Source organism: Musa acuminata, chromosome BXJ1-4 (assembly GCF_036884655.1).
Source record: "Musa acuminata AAA Group cultivar baxijiao chromosome BXJ1-4, Cavendish_Baxijiao_AAA, whole genome shotgun sequence".
NCBI classification, from domain to species: Eukaryota; Viridiplantae; Streptophyta; class Magnoliopsida; order Zingiberales; family Musaceae; genus Musa; species Musa acuminata.
Window position 1 is genome coordinate 7419770 of NC_088330.1, and position 16594 is coordinate 7436363.

Consider the following 16594-nt stretch of genomic DNA (forward strand, 5'->3'; position numbering starts at 1 on the left):
GCCACTTCTCCATTCGGCACTGCAACACGCAATCACCAGATGTTTGTTGTTATGTAGCGATCCCTTCATGTTAAGATACGCACGTCATCGTCGTTGTCATCGATGAGTATGTCAGCGTCGGCTTGCTCTTCTCATCATCTGTATTTTGTGAACGCATTTGGCATTTCAGAGGTTGATATGCCAAAGGAATGGCAAAGATTGCTATCATTGGCTCAGATATCGATGTATGATCCGAATGACGACCCGATCCGCCTATTCTTTCCGGATCCGGATCCGGATCCGATCCTCTTACAGCCGCTGTTGGAGCTTTCGGAAACGGTTCTGACCTGATGGCAGCCATTTCGTCGTCTCTCCACCTGCTCAACGGTTCAGATCTCGCTATCAACGGATCATGGATATGGATCATTCGTCTGATCCGAATCGCAACCCGATCCGACCCTCTCACGGTCCTCGTTGGACCTTTGGGCTCTGGGAATCATTTGTGATCTGACGGCTGTGATGTCGTCGTGTTTCCAACTACTCAACGGTTCAGATCTTCCGATCAATGGATCTTGGCTACTAAAACCCTCGAGCCAAACCCTCCCAATTCTATTGGAGTCGGCTCTTTCTCCCTCCTCAAACCGGAATTATTAGTCCTGCAGAATCGGTAGGTATGCTTCTCTGTCTTCTTCATCTGTCGTGCGATTTCTCGTTGAATCCGTTGCAGTTATTCTCCTCCTGCTTTTCTGGTTAATCCCTCTTCGCTTTTTTGTGCTTCAATCCTTTGCTAAATTTTTCCGATGGTTTATGGATATTTTTATGGAAATCGCTAGTTTTCCTTCTTAGTTAGCATTTAATTTGTCACAATAGGAAGAACTTCATGATTTTAGACAAATTTATTTGCTTTGTATCATCCTCACAGCGTCCTCTCTCTTGTGATCTAATAAATTGCTTAGTTTGTCCGATTCCTTAATGTACATCCTAAAAGATGGGGCTACTCATTGTTCTTCAAACCGCAGTTGGAAATTTAAAGCGTGTTAGTTCTTCTCTTTGCTTTTCAGTTGCACAGGTGTTTTTTTTTTGTGACAAAGAAAAAAGATTGAATCTATGTTTTTCCGAGTTTTATTTACTTGCTGATTTCATTATTGCATATTGTTCTTATATGTGTGGTTTCTAGTATATTTTGTAAAATTTTCATGCTTCATGATAACTTCCTTGATTCTACTGAAGTACCAAGAAGACGCCTTGGTTGGATATATTTAAATTTTTTCCACATTTATAGCCTATTGTTCATTGACTTATGTTCTTATAGGATATTGTTGGGTTTTCAGAATGGCATGCTGTAGAAGTGCAAAGAGTCTCACACGGTTAATACTCAGCGAATTGAGTGTCGGTAGGCAGCCCAGAAAGGGTTATTTTTTTCGGGCATATATAGGGGAGCCAGCAGTTAAGCCAAGAGGGTTGGTAAACTTGAATGCCTCAAGACAAGTGCTTTTGAGAAGGTTTAGCACCGAAGTGTCAGCTACTGAGCAGATTAATCTCATCAAACAGTTGAGGGAAAGAACAAGTGCACCTATTAAGGATGTCAAACTTTCTCTTGTTTCTTGTAACTGGGATCTAGGTTTGTTGCCATATTACACTGTCTAATATCCATTTTATTTAATGTTTTTCTGGTCATTATCTTTACATAATTGCTTTGCTTGATAACACAGAGGCTGCACAGAAGGACCTTAGAAAGAGAGGGGTGGTTCTTGCTGCAAAGAAATCCTCAAGAACTGCTGCCGAGGGTTTACTTTCAGTGGCACAGACTGAGAAAAAAGCTGTTGTAGTTGAACTCAACTGTGAGACAGACTTTGTAGCAAGAAATGATGTATTTCAATACCTGGTTAGTATTCATTCAACTTTGGTGAAATCACTAGATTTTGTACTAGCCCTCCACAATGCTGTCATGATATTGACCATGTGGATTTTTATGATTTAGCCAAGGAGTGGGATGACTGTAAACTAGAGATGCTAGACAGGACAATGTTCCTAAATCTCAGTTTTAAGCATGTCATAAACTGTTTACAAAATGATGTTACAATTTCTTAAACTCTTTATCTTGCAAGATCAAGATATTTGGAGTTCTCTCCCTAAATTTTCAGCTAATTCAGTAGCTCCATTTAGATGAGGTTAGTCCATGAGAATATTCCTCTCTAAGTTTTGTTTCCTAGTAGACAAACATCTTTCCTCTAGGAATGCATGTTTCCTTTCTTCTATTTTACATTAAAGTCTTTTAGATGGATGCATTTAAGGTATTTAATACACAAAATTCAGTAATTTAGACTAGTATCAGACAGCAGTTATGCCTGGTAACATTCAAGACAGATAAAAATTAGTTGATTTTATACCCGAGGACATGGTAGTATAAAAGCAACATTTTGCACCTCGACATTGACTGCCGGAAGTTATTTAAATTACCGTTTGTTGTACTGCTTGAGTTGGTATGGTACGAACACAGGCTGGTCCGAAATCGAGATGCGGATCGCTAGAGTCCCCATCGGCACACCTCAACATACTGTGTATTGGTACACCGGTATGTACCGATCCGACAAATCTCTAAGATGGGTCCGGTATCCGAAATGGCGAACCCTGATTTAAATATCATTTCTCCACTAGAAATTAACAGTTGGATTTCCTCAAATGAAATGCTTTCCTTCTCAAACCTCATTCTTTTTTTTTTTTCTTTTTTTGTCATGCTATGGTGCTTGATCTTCCTTCCATTTGCAAAATTTAACTTTCCTCTTGTTGAATCAAATTCTCTCTTTTCTAACCAATATTATATTGCATATCCCTTTAATTAAGGGATTCAATATTCTCCTAATTATCCCAAAGGCTTGTTTTACTGATATTACTCTGAAACACAGTGATTAAAATTTTCAAAATGTTAACTTTCTTGTCTTTTTCATTGATGTATTAATATAATCACATACAAGGTTAAAGTCCTGGTCATATTGATTAGTACAAATAAGTATTTAAATATCTGGATTGGGCAATTTCATTTGGTCCAATCTGAAATGGAGCTTATTACTTGGTAACTCACTGTACTGGGATTATCGTGCAATAAGTTGATATTGGTATCAGATGTTTTTAAATTCTTTCCTGTTTGTATCAGGATATGACAGCTATTGACAGTTGCCTATCATTTGGTAACCCCCATATTTTGTCTCCTCCCTATCCAGATCCTTAGAGTGGTCGGCATGAGGGTGTACTAATACATGATCTGCCCAAGCCTACCTGTACCATTCTGGTCATCCTGAGGACCAGTGTCGGTATTGGACCGAGATCTGAACCCTTGGTTACATATGTCTCCTATTTATATAGAGTGAAAGGAGCTGTTGCAAATGTGATTGTCTACTGATTAAAACAACTAAGGTGATGAGAACTTACGGGAACCTTGCCAACATAAGGATCTCCCTCCATGCTTACCATATTCATATGCTTGAAGCCTCAAAAATCCGATTGCATGAGGACATTGAAACTTCATTTTGTTGCCTTAAAGAAAAGATTTCCTGAAATTCTTAAACCCAATTGCTTGTTGTGCACTTATGAAAAGTTAGAAGGTGTCATGATGAACACCTAGATCATTGCCAATGATTTTTCTGGAACTTGTCTTTCCCATTCCATGTATCATTATCAATTTGTCAGTACATACTAAAGCGCAGGACCTCAACTACTGGGTGAGGATCACATCTCTGTATTGCGTTAATGAGACAACTTGAGAAGGATTGGCCTACATCACCAGAATACAACAGCAAAGAAGAGCATAAAATCCATCTATCAAACATGTAGAAACTGGCAACAAAATATTTATTTAAGTCTATAAAATATGTATCCAGTGTCACTTTACTTTTGCTACTTAGAAAGTTTGAATCCCTTGAGTCAGAATGTATTTGCTGCATGATTCATGTAATATGCCCCAGTTACAACTTTTTTCCAAGATTATTTAATTTTTTGTTGTATGGCCATTGATTTCTGGTGAGCAGTACAAACTTTTTCTTCCTATTTCAGGCTTCGTCTTTGGCAAAGATAGCTTTATCAGCTGAAAGTTCAATGGTGCAAACTCAAGAAGCTTTTATATTTGGACCTGAATACTTGGAGGTACACATGTACAAATGCACTTATTCTGATGTTGATCTTAGTTTGTGACAGTAAGATTTATAATTGACCAAGAAAGCTGGGATACCATTCCAGACACACATAGCTACCTTGAGAACTTATAACATCTGGCACTTTGAAGCAGATATAAATGCTCTTTATCATGACAAGCAGAAAAATAATTGAATTTACTAGTACAACTACAATATGAAAAGGCTAGACGAGATGCTAAAGTTGTCTTACGAAAAAGAGAAGGATGCTACATGACATATGATTCTTTCTGCAAATTTTGCCTGTTCATGAGGATCCGATTTGGAAATCCAACTTTTCTGAATCTTGTTTGATAGGCCATTTGTTTTTTTAAATCTTTTTTAAATGCTTGTTCCACCTCGCCAGCAGCTTGAATAGTATAGTATTTTTTTCTGTATTATTTAATAAAACAAGTTCTAGGAATGCCAAAGGTCATATGTGACTGTAATTAATGGCAAATATAGGTAGACAAATAATATAAATGCTCTTTTTTCCTTCTTCATTTCCCCTTCTAATATCAAGCATGCAAGTTGTATGTAACCATGAAACCAGCTTCTGTTCGAGTTGAGTGTTTTCCCAGATAACCATATAATTTCCATGTGTTATGAAGTTTGTGTGAACCTTATAGTACTACCAAACCAATGCAAGAGATACAGAAAAAAGAGAGTGAAGGGAAGTAAAATTAGGGAAAGAAAAAAGGAAGAGAGAGGCTGATGGTGATCAGATATTTGTTCAGTTCTGGCTCATTAAGTATGAGTCTTATATATAGAAGAAAAGGCTTAGCTTTACAGACGGAAGAAATTTATATGCATGGGCCATCTTTGTCATGTGCATAACAAAAACGAGCGTAATCAGAAAGGGCTTTATTCATGAACGGTTATCCTTCACAAAGAAACTGAAGATAAATCAAATATTGACGGTATCTCCAAGGTCTTTTTTGCCAGTGTGGAGACTGTTTCTAGTTAATGCATTGATTTTGCTAGAGCAATTCTTTTTTCCTGCTTTAGCACTTTTTGCTTTCCTGATTAATGTTTATTTGACACTATGTTTTATTCTGGCTCCTATGGTTTGTCAATCACAATAGTGAGGAAGTGGCCAATCAATTGACCTCAAGAATAATTCCTGATGATGATACCTAGTCTGCTTCTCTCTTTTTGCCACAGAGCTGTGTTCTTGTTTCCATACTAAGCAACAATTATGGAACTTGCCCTGATTGTATATTATATTATTGTTTACCTAATCCAACATAATACATCTATGAGAACCAATATGAGACAGTTTGAACAGAAGATTCTAGTGAAGAAATGTATTTTATATCATGATTCTTTTGTAATTGGTATTTGGTATTCTCTTTTTGGATGCTTAATTAATGACGAAAGTTACTGTATTATAGAACATGAAGATTAATTTGGATCATCCAAAAATTTCTGGAGAAACTACAGTGCAAAATGCAGTTACAGAAGTTGCTGCCATGGTTGGGGAGAATGTGAAGATTAGAAGAGGTTATGCATTGTCCACATCTTCACATGGTGCTGTCTTATCTTACCTACACACATGTCCCCAACCAGGTAAGCCAATAGTAGACTATTTTAACATTTTTGAACAAGCTTTATTGGATTTAGGAAGATGTATGATTCACCTGCATACGTGGTTGGCAATAAATAATGTTCTTTTGAATTGGAGTTAGGAAGTGCAACCAATATGCATTATAACACAACAAAGGCACTATATATGATCTCATGATTGACTCACTATTTACTATTTTTATAATATGTAGTTGTTTGCATGATTTACAATTTTCGGAGTACTGGTCTTTTTAATAAGGGTGACCATAGGTAAGGCTGTTTATATTGACCCTTTACAGATTTGAGGGAGCCTCGTTCACTGAGTTTGCCTAATACACATATTGTGCATATCTTTTTGCTAAGAGTCGTTTCATTTGTTGCTCCTTCCATTTGTATCAATGAAAGAGCCATCTAGGTTGCATATCATCTGAATTCTGACATACTGCTGATAGACTCAACAGTGGATGGAAAGGTTTCTGTCTAACTCACATACACTTGTGAGATTCAATATCTACCTCCTCACATCTCTAACAGAGAATGATGATGGGATCCTCTTGAAAAAAGAGAAGAAAATGCCCTCAGCTATATATTTTTGCAACCCAGTTCTGTTATTATAGTTTTTGATCCCGGAAACTCATATTTTGAAGAAAATAGAGGCTCTCATATATTGTAATAACTATTTTTAGAAATTACTGTCTGAATATACCTAAATGTTGTATTCTTATTGTTGATGGTTGATGCTATTAATGCTAGATGTATTTTGGATTAGCTACCTTCAGATTGACATGATTATCTTTAAAGTTTTGTTAGACTCTACCAGTGATTTAAAAAGGCACTCAGGCGCTCGCTTAGGCGCGCTTCAAAGAGGCGTCTCGCTTCACTTCCAGGTGGCGCGCTTCAAAGAGGCGCCGCCTGGGCGCTCGCCCGAGCCCAGGCGCCGGGCGCTTCGGGCGAGCGCCTGGGTTAAACCAGGCGACCGAACTAGGATTTTAGGTCTGGTTTAGTCTCCGGTGGATAGTTGGTTCAATCGAACCAACTAAAACCGATATCAGCTGTCGCTGCCCAACCCTAACCCTGCTCGTTGCCGCTGCCGCTGCCACTGTCGTCGCTCCTGCTCCCGCTGATCGCTGCTCGCCGCTGCCGCTGTCGCCGCTCCCGCTGTCGTTGCCTCCTTACACTCCCGTTGTCGTTGCCTCCTTACACTTCCGCTCCCGCTGTCGCTGCTTCCTTACACTCCCGCTGCGCTGCCTCCTTACACTCCCGCTGTCGCTTCCTCTTTTCTCAGTCAACACCCCCTTACACTCCTCTTCCTTCTTTTCCTTCTGTATACTGTTAACAGTATGCAGTATACTGTTAACAGTATACTAATAATAGTATTTATATTTATTAGATTAATAATATATTATTTTGATTTTAATATTATTAATTTTCTTAATTTAATAGCATATTTTTATTTAAAATTTTAAATAATTATATTAATTAATTATATTATATATTTTTATATTTTAGCGCATCGCTTCGCTCGGGCGAGCGCCTAGCGCCTCGGGCGTTTTTGGACCTTAGCGCCTTTTGATGCATAACGCTTTTTAAATCATTGGACTCTACACTCCTGCAATGATAATTTAGGTTTTAAGGTATACTTATTAAGGTACTGATTTTAGTCTTTAAGTGTGTTGACTCATTTCAAAAATTAAATTTGATGGTTGACAGTTAAATATAGTATTTTACCAGCAAGTCATGTTTGTTGATTAGTGTTGATATCATGCTTCAGTATCTATATTGTGCTACTTATGTTTGGACTTAATTTTTTTATGATGGACAGTTTTGATCTTTTAGTCATGCTTAAAGCTAGATCAAATTTCATAGCAGCTTGGGAAGTGAACATTATCATAGTTAACATGGTTTATCATGATGTAGCTATTTGTTTCTCTTCCAGGATTGGGCCGCATTGCTGGATTGTTGACACTGGAGATAGAAGATGGCAATGCTTCACTTGATGCTCTTCGTGGGGTTGGTTCGTCATTGGCAATGCACATAGTGGCATCGAAGCCTTTGTTCTTGTCTAAAGAACTTGTTCCTTCTGAGGCTTTAGAGAGTGAGCGTGACATACTTAAGGCACAGGTAGGTAATTATCCATAATTGTAGAATCAAATATTCTGAACTCCATCCATGTGTTTCTTATTCAGACTATGATATTGGGACAAGAGCCACTTGTGTGGAGATAAAACTTTTAGCTATGATCCGTACTCTTTGTAGAGTGTTCCCTTGTTGTTGGTCCTGGATACTGTTGACAATTCTATAATCAGATTGTTTGATTCTTCTGATTACATTTTATCAATTTGCCAATTCTGTGGTCTCTTTATATCAACATTCGTTTGTGTGAATAATATGTGTGTGAACAACTTTAATTTTACTTGATTGGAAATTAATTTGTGAGAATATCCATATTTTGAGAAAAAGAATTTATATATGATTGCTATTCTGAGAAAAAGAATTTACTTACCGTTTCAACAACAAAGAAAAAAAATCTGTCACTAGGTATGGGGAGGTTGTAAATGTGCAGTGGGACCCTTCGTGAGGGGTTTGGGAGGTTGCTTTCATGATTTGAACTAATTTACCAAGGTTGCATCATCTCAGTCTTATTATTGTGTCAAGACTGGGCCCCGAAGTTATAAATGAAGCCAAGCATATACTTAGTTACAAGCATACTAGGTATAATAATCATAGTGCTAGTGCCTTTGTGCAAGTCGCTTCCTTTCGTTGGCCTAACAATTTTTCGCAAAAAGAATATACCATAATGGCCACACAAGAAGCATTCTGCTGTTGCTTGTTCATTGTTATCTATGTTCCTAGTGCCTTGTGAAATCTCTGTAGTGTTTATAAGCAGTAATATATTTTGGATTAAGTTTTCATTTTTAAGGTATATTCTCTTGTTGTCTTCTAATTTAACCTTGAATATGCATCTTAATGTAGTCTTTGTAGTTTTTCATCTCCTACTAGACCTGCTAGATGTCTATGTTGCTATGTTCCAAATTTTCTATCAGCCAGTTAAGTTGTTTTTTTCTCTTTTTCATATCAGGCAGAAAGTTCAGGAAAATCTCAGATGGCCGTTGAAAAGATGGTGGAAGGTCGTATGAGGAAATACTATGAAGAAGTAGTCTTATTGGAACAGAAGTTTGTTATGAATGATAGTGTCAAAGTGAAGGTAATTAAGGGTTCAGACTTTAGACATCTTTTATTGGGTGGTTCTGTTTGGGATCTTTTTCATATATAGTATTTGCAGATATTGCTTACCGTTGATTTAATTGAGGCTTCCGTCTGTAGTCATTCACCTTATTTTGGAACCCTAAATCAGTTCAGGCTTTAATATTAACTTTGCGAGGGTACTTTTCTCTGTGTGAAATTTCACATTGGTTTTGATGGTTTTGTCTGCAGTCACTGCTGAATGATTTATCAAAAGAAGTTGGTTCCTGTGTAAAAATTGGCAATTTCCTCAGAATGGAGGTCGGAGAAGGCATCCAGAGGTAGGCGTTGTGTTGAATTTTTGTTTTACAATACTAAATCTTCTTACTGTAAGCTGGGTTTTAAATATGTTGAAATTCATTAATTTTTTTTTTTACAATTTTAATATTTGAAGTTATTTTATTTCTTAGAAGAAGCATTTAAATGTTTTCAACTGTATTTTTGAAGTTGCATCTACAGAGCATCAACTGAGTTTCAGTTGCTCCGAAGGGGCCATAAGCAAATATTGCATGATAAATGATGTGATGAGGACAATCACTTATAAACTGAACTGGAGCAACATAGTGAACATGAGATAAGATAATTGTTTTTAGTTTTTGCATTCTTTAATAGGATTGATTCATGAGGAGCTCCCACATGAGATCTTTGTGGTGTTTTTAAGGGTTTTGCTCCCTTCAATTCTTTTGAAGCCAGCGCAAACTGTATGCAATCATGACATGCAATTATGGAGGGTCCATGGAAAGCAGCCTCATTATGGGCCTTCCGAATCAACCTCCGATGCAATCAAGGCTGTTAAGATCAACTGAGCATTATGATGATCATTTCCTTTCTTGAGCTATTTCCCAACATGTCAATGCTCAGAAAAGCAAGGAGTAACATCCAAGTTCCTCTTATGGAGGGTCCAGATTATTTTAACAAAATGACAGTGAAGAAAATATGATTAACCCCATCCTACTTGTGCCCACATAAACTTCATTTCTTAGGTACAGTGAGACAGGGACTAACAATATATTCAGTGGTAGGTAACTGTTTATGTGAGGGTCTCTAGCAAAAGTGAAGAACACAAGGAACAAAGAACTACAAGGATCTTCCAAAGTATCCACCAGTCCTTATTTCTCGTCCTGTCATTAGCATGGTGTTGAATAGACGGGAATGAGCAGCATTGGTTGATATTGCCCTTTGGAATTAGATTTCCAAATCCACTTATTCTTATATAGACAATGAGATAAATCAATTCCAAAGATAGATCTGGATAAGATAGTACTAAACTTCAGCTTAGTTGGTTGATATTGCCCTTTGGAATTAGGTTTCCAAGTCTACTTATTCTCATATGGACGATGAGATTAATCAATTCCAAAGATAGATCTGGATAGGATAGTACTAAACTTTAGATTAGTTGGTTGATATTGCCCTTTGGACTTGGTTTCCAAATCCACTTATTCTCATAGGGACAAAGTGATAAATCAATTCTAAAGATAGATCTGGGTAAGATAGTACTAAACTTCAGATTAGTCTTGCGCAAGTCCATTTCCTATTTTGAATCATATTGGATAAGGTGTAGTCCTGAACGAACATAATATTTACAGAAGTAGGATTCAGAGAAATGTGGGTGTCAAAAAGCCAATTATCTGTCCTGATATTGATGGAACTTACAAGTACCATCACCAATGATATAAGAGAAAGCAGGATGCAGATGTTCCATGGCTTTTAGAAAAACCTCCAAGACCAACAAGTTTTGTGGTGATACTCAATATTCCAAGAATGAATTCCATCATAGTTAGCATTAACAAACTCTGGAACAAACATCATTAGCCTGATTAAGGCAGGTTAAGTTAGATTCACATGTGGGAAATCATATTCTTATCCATGCAATATTTAAGAATTAAATGTGATCAAGCAGTATTTATTTTATTAGGTAAAATGGTGTGGTTAAATCTGTAACTCTTAATTGTGGTCATCAATTTAGCTTTGCTTTGCATTTCAAGTCTGTCTTTGAACACATTGGCATTCACCCGGAACTATTCTGTTGTCAAGCTTTTTTGTTCTGGCTTGCTTACTTCTTCAAGCAAGAAATTAAGGATATTAGAATTACAGATGTGTCCTTATTGCTGTTTTTAAGCTACAGATTTAGGTTTGGTAAGAACTGCAAAGATTTATACACCTGCAACAGGTTGTAATGCATGATTGGAAAATGTTAGCCGGCTTCGTCCATTCTTATCTGACATGTTTGTGCAGGATGAAAGTTCTTTAGTAGTTGGAACTTTTTGTACAAAATATTGGTATATGAAAAATGTTTGTTGGTGGTTTTGTTTTTGTCAGAAGAACCTAGTTGCCGGCAATGGTTAATGAATCATACAAGAAAAATGAGGATACTCAAAGGATACTATCCCCTCTTATGGTTTCTATGTGATTGGACTTTGTCTCCTTTGTTTAAAGCTTGTGCCTAAATTATCTCCTAAATGCAGGCTTGGAGAGGCACCTGATGCCATGGCTCATGCTGCATAATTTTGATCACAAGATGGTTTTCGGAATAAAATGTCATTTCGCCCACAGACCTCAAGCGAAGTGTTCCCCTGATACTGGCCTGAAGCTCTGTATGAAATGAAACTTACTATTTTATTTATTCACATTAGAGCAATTTTTATTCTTGGATTTGATCACTGAAACCTTAGGATACGGTGTTATTAGGTATCTTTTCTTTGATTATTGTTGTCTGTGATGGAAATTAACAGAACAGATATACGACAGAGAACTGTGGTTTTATTAATACACATTATGATGAGAAAAAGAGTAGATTACTGGACACATTTTATATCTGCCTAAGAAAACATTATTGTGGTGTTACGTTGATGGAAATTAACAGAACAGATATACGAAGAAGGTTCGTTGCATGACCCTTTTGAGGTGTGACGATGGTTTGTGTTCCTTCAAGGATATCACTTTGTGTTGAACGTTGCCATTATTGGGTCTCAAGACATCATTCATTGCGCCTCTTTGAACTAGATGACATCATGCTCAACTCATTCATAACTGACACCGATTTCCTCTTTACCCAGCAAAGTTGTAATTGCTTACCAAATGTTCTTCTGCTACTATCACAACCTTATCTGGAACACCATGGATCACAGAAACAAAACCAAAAAGTGCAAGCTACAAGATTTAATAGTCGCACCATGACAAAGTTGCTAGATCACAAGAGAGAGGACATATTTTATTAATACACATTATGATTGGAAAAAGAGTAGATTATTGGACATATTTTATATCTGCCTAAGAAAACATTATTATGATGTTACGATGATAGGCGAAGAAGGTTCATTTCATCATTCTCATTGCATGACCTACATATTATGATGAGAAAAAGAGTAATCTGTTCATTTCATCATTCTCATTGCATGACCTACATATTATGATGAGAAAAAGAGTAGATTACTGGACATATTTTATATCTGTCTAAGAAAACATTATTATGGTATTACGATGATAGGTGAAGAAGGTTCGTTCCACCATCCCCATGACCATTTCGAGGTGTGACGATGGTTTTTGTTCCATCAAGGATATCACTTTGCGTCAAACTCAAGTATCATCAAATGAGTGTCGACAGTATCACACTAATAAATCTCATATATATATATATAATATTTGGGGCTTTTATTGGGAAATGAGGGATGGTTTTTGGAAAATAAAATAGGATAGAGGCTATTTTTTTCTCCCAAAAAATATAAATATAAATATTATATATATATATATATATATATATATATATATATATATATATATATATATATATATATATATATAATGAAAAAGAGAAGAAACCAAAGAGCGGCCTTCTCCTAATTTTGACGGGAAGGGAAAGAGCGCGGTCGGGATTGGAACTCCGAAATTGGCCTGCCGCTCTTATCTCTTACAATTCCATCTCTCTCGCTCCCCCAAAACCCTTGCGCTGGCCGCTGCTTCTTCCCTCTCCTACCTGCCGTTCATGGTAATGCTGGCTGGTTTCTCGATCGGTAATTCTATTCGCTCGGAAGTTTTCCCTAAACCCTGTCGGACGGCGATAGATCGATAATTGGCCAGGAATCGTTGGAGGTGTCCGGGTTGCACTGTGAGATTGGATTTCCTGACTGCGCACACTATGGTGAGGGCAACGAAGCAGCGACTTCCGGAAGGTAGGGGCGGAGGAGGAGGGGAGAACGGGCAGGGCAACGATGCCGGAGCCGCGTCGTCAAATCGTCAAGGGACAGCGCATCGTCGGGTTCTTCGATCCCGGTATCTGGCCGTGAAGAACATGATCAGCGGTTGGTATTCGATTAAATTGTGTCCTCTCCCTCTGATACTTCCCAGGCTGATTAGGTTTCTTTCTTTTTACTGAAATGGGTCTCAGATAAGAGGGAAGATATCACGAAAGTTGATTCCGACAAATTCAACTCAATTATCACGGAGGTTGAGAGCTTGCACGAACTTGGTATGTATGCCAGATCGTAGCACTTGCCTAAATCATGCGTCATGACTTTTCCCTTCTGCTTCTATTCTTCAGTGTCGCCATTGCAAAACGTATATTAATTTCCTTCTCTTTGAAACATGAGGAAACCCTCATTAGGATAGCGCTGCTATAGAAAAGAGGGTTTTTTTTTTGTTTGCAATCAGGAGATATACTTGCAAGGAATGGTCTGGCCGATGCATTGTAATATCTTTTGGTTGAACAGCAGGATGACTAACGCATATTATATGATTATCTGCTTATGTAAAGTTGTTTGCAAATGCTATATTTGTTCATGGGATTTAACTCTCCCTTTACAGGATTTTACTACCGTGCATTCAGGGTGACATTTGTGAAATGTTAACTTGACAATTCTGTCTGATATGAGTATCAAAGTTATCGAACCTTTTCTGTTTATCTTTTATAATGTTCCCTTCCTCCTTTTCCTACTTTCTGTAGGTATATGTATAAGTTTTTCTTGCTGCTTAAGGTACCATGTATGTTTACCTCATGTACTATTCATGGTCTAGCGTAGAGAAGCATTGATTAGTCATAGATATCATTACTTTGGTAACTGATGAACTCTCTAGTCTCTATGTAATCAATTGCATGGTAAATTTTAGGTGATTGTGCTGAATGGACTTGAAGTTTTTATCTATCTACCTTTCTCAAATGGTTCATCATTCTGCTTCTGTTTTACAAAATTTCATCTTATGATCACAGTTCAGAAGCCCAGGGAGCAAGTAGCAGATGCAGAGGCTCTTTTAGACATTGCCTGCACCCTGGTAACATCAGTTAAATCTCAAACAAATGAAGGTGTGACCCCTTCAGATTTTGTTACCACCCTCCTGAGGAACTTCGGTGAACAAAATGGTGGATCAGACTTGGGGAGTACTTCGAACAATCTCCATTGGTCAGATGTTGGTCATGCTGTCTCCCATGTTTTCAGAAGTGCACCTGGATACCATACAATGTAATAGTTCTCATAGATCTTCTGTTGAGTGTCTGATTCAGTAGATGGTGATATGTTTTTTCATGATAAATCTAAGTTGACTTCAAAGTGTCTGTTGCAATAATTAGGTACATGCACCTTTGTGCTTGTCATTCTTATCATTCGTTTTTCATAATGCCAGGATCGGTCCCATGAATACTGAATTGAAGCAGCGGAAGGTTGTTGCTCAGAGAAAACGAACAAGACCAACTGAAAGCACTCATCCTGAAGAGGTTAGTGCCTCTGAGCTTGTTTATTTAACTCTTCAAGGATGGTATGCCTGTCACTTTGACTGGAAAGTTGTTCTAAACAATGTTAAAATTTTTTTGTGACTGCTCTCAATACCATAATATTATTTGGACTAGTTTTGGTGAAAACCAAATTGTATCTTACTAGCTGTTTAGTGACTCTTGGTATTGCTTCTGCTGCTTCGGTTGCAAAATGTGCAGATTATTATCATGTTATATGCACTTGTTTTCCCCTATTATTTTGTCCTCTGTTTCGGGGTGATGCATGCAATGCTGTATTATGCCAATAAGAGACCCTTGCAAGATTTATTATTGTTGTACCTCAACAATTGTGAAGGAGACATGATTGTCTGATATGTAAAGTCCACTCTAAGATCTTATCTGTTATCTGGAATAATTATGCATGGTTATTGTATTTAATGTTAATTATTGAAGTTCAAAAGCTTCCATTAATGTACAGCAAGATTGGCTGAATAATGTACTCCTAGTAGCTGTTGTTTATAAGTACAGGCTAATACATTACATTATTGGAGTATATATATATATGTATTGTTTTCTGGTGATATACAGCTTGCTGATGCTGGAACTGAAGTGAAAACTGACACAGACAAGAATATGTCAACCATGTTTGATATCTTACGAAGAAAGAGAAGTGTGAAGTTGGAAAATCTGGTTCTGGATAGAGAATCTTTTGCACAGACAGTAGAGAATATATTCGCCCTATCATTTCTGGTAAAAGATGGAAGAGCAGAAATCATAGTGAATGATAGCAGGCACCATATTGTCTGTAAGTTTTCATCTTGGAATGCTCAGTATTTCATTTGACCTTTGTTAGCCCCTTATGGAACTTCTGATATGCTTCTAATTTTGTTACCAGCTCCAAGAAATGCTCCTGCGGCCACTGCTGTGGCTTCGGGTGATGTCTCATACAGTCATTTTGTTTTCAGATTCGACTTCAAGGACTGGAAGGTATGGAGTATGAACTGCATAACTGGTTGTTTACTTTTTTCTTTTTTTCGGTTTTGCTTTGACATTCTAGTATCCTTTTTCTCTATCCAAATCTAGTTGTTACAGATCAAGTTGTGAACATGATATTAATTATCAATTTTGGGGCAACTAACTGGGATTTTTTAGAGAGCCATGGGAGAAGAAACCATCACATGTGTTTATTACCATTTTGTCTTCTTGATTTGCCTAATGCTTGATATGTCAGTTTTGAGATTATTCATGTAACCAAAGATATCTTGAATTGAAGATGTGTCACCCTTTCATTTAGTCTACTAATTGCCCCGATATCTGGGAGGCAATTACGACTTTATGAATGGTGCATTATCATGATTAGCCATGTTTGTGTTACATATACTAGATTGAGATGCCTATATAGTCGGCTATGGATATATATGGTTGATATGATATTGTTGTGTCTTTTGGCAGTTGATGATAGATAATGTAGATGTTGGAGAAGAGTTGATGCCACACAGGATACGTGCAAATACATCTGGCTCGGAGGTTGGTGGTGTTGAGTCAGCTGCGCCTGCAACACCTATCCGAAAGCTGACTAGAAATCGGGGATTGGTGATACAGGAAGAATCTATTGTTGAGGACTCTCCAGAAACTGATACTGGTGTCCAAAATGTCAAGAAAAAACGCCTCTTTGGTTAGAGATATAGATGATAGTAGAGCTAGAATTTGGCTAGCTTAATCTTGAGCGTCAGCCGCTATTATGTTCTGCAGCTGCAGTGCTGGAGGGCATATACTGTAGCAGTGTTGTATTCTATGTTTTAAGATGTAATGGGTAAATTATCGTTGACTGGCGTGTCATTCGTTGTTATACTAACTCGTGGAAGGTATTAATAGATCTTTTGCCAATTTTGAGTGATAAGCCAGATTGTGATTGTTTGACATGTGGTAATAGTTTTGG

The 16594-nt window shown here is 37.4% G+C and overlaps 2 protein-coding genes across 7 annotated transcripts; both read left to right on the forward strand.

The window, feature by feature from the left end:
• Positions 1–566: 566 nt before the first annotated feature.
• On the forward strand, positions 567–11759 carry LOC103981001 (elongation factor Ts, mitochondrial). 5 transcript variants are annotated; one of them, XM_018825042.2, is made up of 9 exons: positions 567–650; positions 1311–1600; positions 1692–1864; positions 4030–4119; positions 5540–5714; positions 7648–7832; positions 8791–8916; positions 9147–9235; positions 11420–11759. In XM_018825042.2, the coding sequence occupies exons 2-9, from the start codon at positions 1312–1314 to the stop codon at positions 11457–11459; spliced, it is 1167 nt and encodes a 388-aa protein (XP_018680587.2). In that variant the 5' UTR covers positions 567–650; position 1311; the 3' UTR covers positions 11460–11759. The 5 variants fall into 5 exon arrangements, with proteins under 5 accessions (XP_018680587.2, XP_018680588.2, XP_009395843.2 ...); XM_009397568.3 differs by having other exon boundaries at positions 573–646; XM_065162610.1 differs by having other exon boundaries at positions 595–646; positions 1292–1600.
• A 1020-nt stretch (positions 11760–12779) lies between these two features.
• LOC135644749 (non-structural maintenance of chromosomes element 4 homolog A-like) lies at positions 12780–16555 on the forward strand. 2 transcript variants are annotated; one of them, XM_065162632.1, is made up of 8 exons: positions 12780–12939; positions 13016–13252; positions 13339–13419; positions 14158–14407; positions 14568–14658; positions 15244–15460; positions 15551–15642; positions 16108–16555. In XM_065162632.1, the coding sequence occupies exons 2-8, from the start codon at positions 13090–13092 to the stop codon at positions 16333–16335; spliced, it is 1122 nt and encodes a 373-aa protein (XP_065018704.1). In that variant the 5' UTR covers positions 12780–12939; positions 13016–13089; the 3' UTR covers positions 16336–16555. The 2 variants fall into 2 exon arrangements, with proteins under 2 accessions (XP_065018704.1, XP_065018698.1); XM_065162626.1 differs by having other exon boundaries at positions 12780–13252.
• Positions 16556–16594: the final 39 nt, after the last annotated feature.

Coding starts and splice junctions, on each gene's coding strand:
- LOC103981001 (XM_018825042.2), top strand. CDS start 1,312: ATGGCATGCTGTAGAAGTGCAAAGAGTCTCACACGGTTAATACTCAGC. Junction 1,601..1,691: donor TTCTTGTAACTGGGATCTAG/GTTTGTTGCCAT, acceptor TTGATAACACAG/AGGCTGCACAGAAGGACCTT. Junction 7,833..8,790: donor GTGACATACTTAAGGCACAG/GTAGGTAATTAT, acceptor TTTTCATATCAG/GCAGAAAGTTCAGGAAAATC.
- LOC135644749 (XM_065162626.1), top strand. CDS start 13,090: ATGGTGAGGGCAACGAAGCAGCGACTTCCGGAAGGTAGGGGCGGAGGA. Junction 13,253..13,338: donor CGTGAAGAACATGATCAGCG/GTTGGTATTCGA, acceptor AATGGGTCTCAG/ATAAGAGGGAAGATATCACG. Junction 14,659..15,243: donor AAAGCACTCATCCTGAAGAG/GTTAGTGCCTCT, acceptor GGTGATATACAG/CTTGCTGATGCTGGAACTGA.